The sequence below is a fragment of the Helobdella robusta genome (genome assembly GCF_000326865.2).
Source record: "Helobdella robusta unplaced genomic scaffold HELROscaffold_3, whole genome shotgun sequence".
In the NCBI taxonomy this organism is placed as follows: Eukaryota; Metazoa; Annelida; class Clitellata; order Rhynchobdellida; family Glossiphoniidae; genus Helobdella; species Helobdella robusta.
In genome coordinates, this window is record NW_008704501.1 from 7056713 (window position 1) to 7062563 (window position 5851).

Here is a 5851-nt window from a genome sequence, read left to right on the forward strand (position 1 = left end):
TAATGAATAGTAGGTTCATACTAAATGGCGTATGCGTTTGCTTCGATGGATGGATGGATCTAAAAACCATGACAGGAATGGGCAAAATATCGTTCGACATAGAAACCGCCAAGGTTCGATATTCGGTTATAATTATAATAATTATTATTATAATTATTATTCATTATGATGGTGATGATGATAGTGATAGTAATGTTGATGGTGATAAAAGTTGATGACGACGCTAATGATAAAGATGCACGTACAATGAATAAACCATTTTTAGCCTATGTAGTTATAGTAAGATTTTTACATCAATTTTGATGATGACGTAATGAATGTGATGACGTCTTCGATCACGTGATTAGATCGAGAACGATCTATTGGAGGAGCAGATAAGGCAGTACAATCAACAAAAGCATCAACAAATTCCTAGTAGCAACATTCCAAGTTTATTGCAACAACAACAACAACAAGCAGCTTTCCAACAACATCAACAACACCACAAATCATCGCCACACTTACAGCTACAATTGCACCAGCAGCCACACCAGCACAAACATCATCCTCATCGTCAAGATGAAATTCAACAGGAAAAATTACAAAAACATCAACAATTAAATAGTTATTTTCAGTTAGAACAACAACAACAACAACTTCAGCAGCAGCAGCAGCAACTACAGCAGCAACAGCAGCAGCAACACCCGTATCCTTCCTTTCATCATCAGCCACAAGACAAACTACACACTTTCTCAAAAGAAAGCTCAACTGAAGATGTTCTTCTAAGGTCGCCCTTTCAGTTTCTACCCGAGTGTTTACATCAGCAGCAGCAGCAACAACAACAACATCAACAGCAACAACAACAGCAACAACAACAGCAACAACAACAGCAACAACAACAGCAACAACAACAGCAACAACAACAGCAGCAACAACAACAACTGCATCATCATTACGAAAACGTTACAATGGAACCGATAGACAACTTATCTTTCTACTTTTTTTACTATCAGCAACAACTTCAACAACAACAGCACAAATGGTTACTTTTGCAGCAGCAGCAACAACAACAACAGTTACCTCATTACGACCAGCAACATCATCAGCAGCAGCAGCAGCAGCAAAGAACCAGCGAACGATTTGAAATGTTGACAATAGATGACGAAATGATGTCGCCAAAAGAACAACAACAACAACGTCAACAATTGAAGCAACAACAACATCATCATCAACTAATACAACATCTACATGAAAAAGATCTTGAGCGACAACAGTATTTAAATGAACAACATCTACAACAGATTCAACAGCAACATCAACAACATCCAAAGCACCAAGATATATGTCATCATCAACAACTACTACAACTACAAAATCAAAGGCAGCAACAGCAGCAGCAACAGCAGCCACAACAGCAGCAACAACATCAAAATAAACATCAACAATTCGCACTGGACAATGATTCACAACATCGCCATTTACCATCGCTACAACAGCTTCTTTCGCAGCAAGGCCAACAGGATGAGACTCAGCAACAACAATCGCAACCGCAACAACAACCGCAACAACCGCAACAACAACCGCAACAACAACCGCAACAACAACCACAACAACAACCACAACAGCCCCAACGGCACTGGAAAAAATTAAGAATTAGACAGCTTTCTGAACCTTCTTCGACAACAACAACAGCATTAACAAATTCTGCTAACGCGTCAACATCATTAACAACAACGACAACAACATCAACATTAAGTTCATCATCAGCAGCAGCAGCTTCAATAGCAACTACCAACACATCAACACTAGCAATCGCACCGACAGTGGCCACAGCAACGACATTAAAGACTACGAAATCAGCAGCAGAATTGTTTGATGACATGGAAATGGAACATAGAACAAAGTTGAAGAAATCTCTGTCTACACCAGTACAGCAACATCATCAACAACAACAGCTACAACATCAACAACACAAAAAACAGCAAAGACTTTTCAAAAGATTCTCTCCTCCACACAGGATTTCAAGATACTCTCTATCTTCTGGTTTTGAGCCGAGGACAAAGCAATACTCATACCAAAAACAACAACAACAGCAACAGCAACAACAGCAACAGCAACAACAACAACAGCAACAACAACAACAGCAACAACAACAACAGCAGCAACAACAACAACAGCCACAGCAGAAACAACAATTCCTACATCGAACTCTACAACGAACGGACCAGCCACATTCGCAGCAAGAGTCGCAACAGCAGCAGCAACAACAACAGCTAACGCCAACTCAGGCAGCTCTCAATTTAGATTTGCAGGCAGCTACGTGGCTCGTCAACATGAAACAGAATAAAGAAATGTCACTCTAGCGAGCCGATTGAAAATCATTCTTAATTTTTACAAACATATTTTAAAAACAGCTTAGAAGCACTCTTGCTAATAAACATGAAAATAAACCTTCCTACAAATATTCTAACCATATTAAAACGATCTATGAACAAATTATGCACTCTTCATTGGCTTAAACTTCTCTAAACATCTCAAAATTTACAATATAAACGATAATTTTTTTAGTTTGTATTTGAAAAATTTGAAACATAATGCCTTACGAAGCTCAAAACAACTTAGCAAATGTATCCATAACATTTTGTGTGTAAGTGTGTGTACGCATATGTGTGTAACCGTTTGAAAAACCATTTTATATTGTCTTGCTCAAAATATTTTACAAATTTTTAAAGATTTTTATCAAATTTTTATGAATTTTCCAAATCAAATAAATTAAATTAATATTTCTCGTATGTATTTTACGTATGTTTATGTGTGTTCGTGTAAGTTTAGGTACGTTTATGTATGTTTATTTTAATCAAATTCGTTTATACACATTCACATGCTTCTTATACACGACTGTTTTTTATACATGCATCTTACACAAATAATTTTCTATATAATGCATTTTTATGTGAATGTTTGTTTATACAACTTCTATTTTGTGAACAAAATTATTTTAGTGCAATAAATTTTTTGATAAAGTGGGATAAAAAAATTTGAATTTTAAAAACTCTTCAAGCTTTAAATTTGTCAAAATTATCCCAAAAAGGCAACATCTCATACTCATTTTCAAATCAAAAGTTTTGCCATAAAACTTGTAATGTTCACACCACACGACTCGCGCGCACACGCCACACACACGCCACAGAACGCACACACACACGCCACACACAAACACACACCATAATCTTTGACTTCTTAATGAGATTGTATTGAAACATCACTGAAGCTAGATGCTACCATCCTAAAATCTGTCTAAGCTAAAATTTGAGGATTGCTGGCTAAGAAAAACAACACTAACAACAACAACAACTGTGATAACAACAACGACAACAACGACAACATTAATAATAATAACAATTATTTCAAGATAGCCTCTTTAATGTTACAAATATTGACGACGTGATGTCATTCTGTTTGAAGATGGCAGGCTCATGAAAAATTCTCAGTTCATATTCTTTTTTTTTGAAAATTAAAAAAATTTATCTAATTAAATTTAATTTCATATAAAATTTAAAAAGTACATATAAATAATGTTCAATTTTTTTTCGTGGTTAGTTTATAGTAGGTGAAAGTAACACACAGGTATGTGTGTAAGTAAATGTGTTGCACCACATGTGGTTTTTGAGTATGCATGTGTGTTTGTGTGCGTGTGTGTGTGCGGTGCTTGTATGCATTTGTTGGTGTAATTGTATGAATGTGTGTACTTTTATTTTTATGTATGTTTGTATCCCTTTGCGTATGTGTTTATGTGTGTGTCCTTGGATTTATGTTTAAGTTTGTTTGTGGTGTGTGTGTGAATGTGCGTGCGTGTATGTTATTAGGTAAGATGGTTAAACAATCATTCACTTGTTACGCGTGAAACTGGTTACTAATGGAAAGAGATAATGTGGTGTAGTAATGATGATAATGATGATCAATGTTGCCATAATAATGATGATAGTGGTGATGATGATGATGAAGAAGATGATAATGAAAGTAAACTACTACTATTACAACAACAACAACAACTACTACTACTACTACTACTACTTTACTACTACCACTACTTCTATTACTATTACTACTACTACCACTACTACTACCACTACTCTACTGCTACTACTACTACTACTGCTACTACCACTACTACTACTACTACTACTACTACTGCCTCTACTACTAACACACATCTTTTATCCTTTTATTATTAGCCCAGTTCTACATTTGCCATTAAGAAAGCATCTTCTTCCGTCCTATCGATCGAAGCATGTTAATAAAACTTATTATTGTTATTATTATTTATCTTATTATTATTGTTATTGTTGCTGTTGTTGTTGTTGTTTTTGTTGTTTGGGTGTTTCTATTGAATTTTTTAGAAAATGTTTCAAGATTGATCGATAGCAATAAATATGGAATGATTAACTAATTTTAACGATGATGATGATGACGACGACGACGATGATGGTGGTAACAGAAATATAGAAAAATAATAACAACAACAACAACAACAACAACAACAACAACAACAATAATAATGATAATGATAATGACGACAATGTCGAAATCGTAAATATTGCTTTTTCTAAAAAGAATCACAGAATAGTATAAGCAAAAGTCTCAAACTCTAAATCATACACAGCGCGGACAAAAAAGCTAAACAAAAATATAATGATAAAAATGAAATTAATAATAATAATAACAATGATAATAATAATAATAATTAAAACTCTTTTATTATCAATAAATCAATAGGGGAAATGAAATAAAAATAAAATAGAATTTCATTGGTACAGTATGGTCATTATCTAGGATAAGGGCTCGAGGTAGTTTATTTAAAAATGGTTATACAGTTCTCCTTTCGCAATAATAATAATAATAATAATAATAATAATAATAATAATAATAATAATAGTAATAATAATAATAATTATTATTATTATTGTTATTATTATTGAGAGGAAAAAGTTAAAAAAACTGAATAAAACCAATAATTACATACCTGTAAAAAAGATGAAAAAATTAAGCTGCTCGTAAATCAACGAGTAGCAAGTACAGTTGATGAAAACAGAATGCAGCCACGAGAACAAACGGAAATGACGTCAGCATATGAGTACGTGACGCATGGAAGGTACAAGAGGGAAATGGAACGCGCTGTGACTGAGTTGTGTAATTTGTTTGGTGTGACGATGGTGATGATGCTGCTGGAGGTGGTGATGATGATGGTGAAGATAATGATAATGATGATGGTACTGGTGATGATGATGGTGAAGATAATGATAATGATGATGGTGAAGATAATGATAATGATGATGGTACTTTTCGAGTAATTTTATTTCAGTTTTTTCCGCCTAATGCTTTAATCAAGCAGGCACTCGTTCAGCATTGCATCTAATTGTTACACAATAAATCCATATATATATATATATGACATTGTGTTTGTTTGTATGTTTGTTAGTATATGTGTGTATGTATGTTTGTGTTTGTGTGTGTTTGTGTGCATGTATGTTTGTGAGAACGTATAATATATGTTAAGTGTAGATGCTTGAATACTTCAACACAACAGTATGTGTGGAAAAGCATACCGAAACATTCAAATAAACATACCAAAACATACAAAAAATATACAACAATATACAAGCAAACATACAAACAAACAAAAACATTAAATAAACAAACGTATAAAAAAACATACAAAAAAACATTCGAGTAAACATAGAAAAAGTTCTCGAAAGAAAATTAGGTAAACTTTCGTTTGATAATCAAAGATGGGAACGTGTCAGATTAAAGGTTTTTTGACATTGGTGAAAAAATACATACAATAATTAAAAATACATACACATACAAACAT

General features: G+C 33.6%; 1 protein-coding gene across 1 annotated transcript in view; it reads left to right on the top strand.

The window, feature by feature from the left end:
- The window catches only part of HELRODRAFT_161737 (hypothetical protein), a gene marked incomplete at both ends in the record, with an annotated part of 3970 nt that extends 1628 nt beyond the window's left edge, over positions 1–2342 (top strand). The window contains one exon of the mRNA XM_009021625.1: positions 348–2342. Coding sequence (XP_009019873.1) covers positions 348–2342 — 1995 coding nt within the window. The remainder of the gene's footprint in view (positions 1–347) is intronic.
- Positions 2343–5851: the final 3509 nt, after the last annotated feature.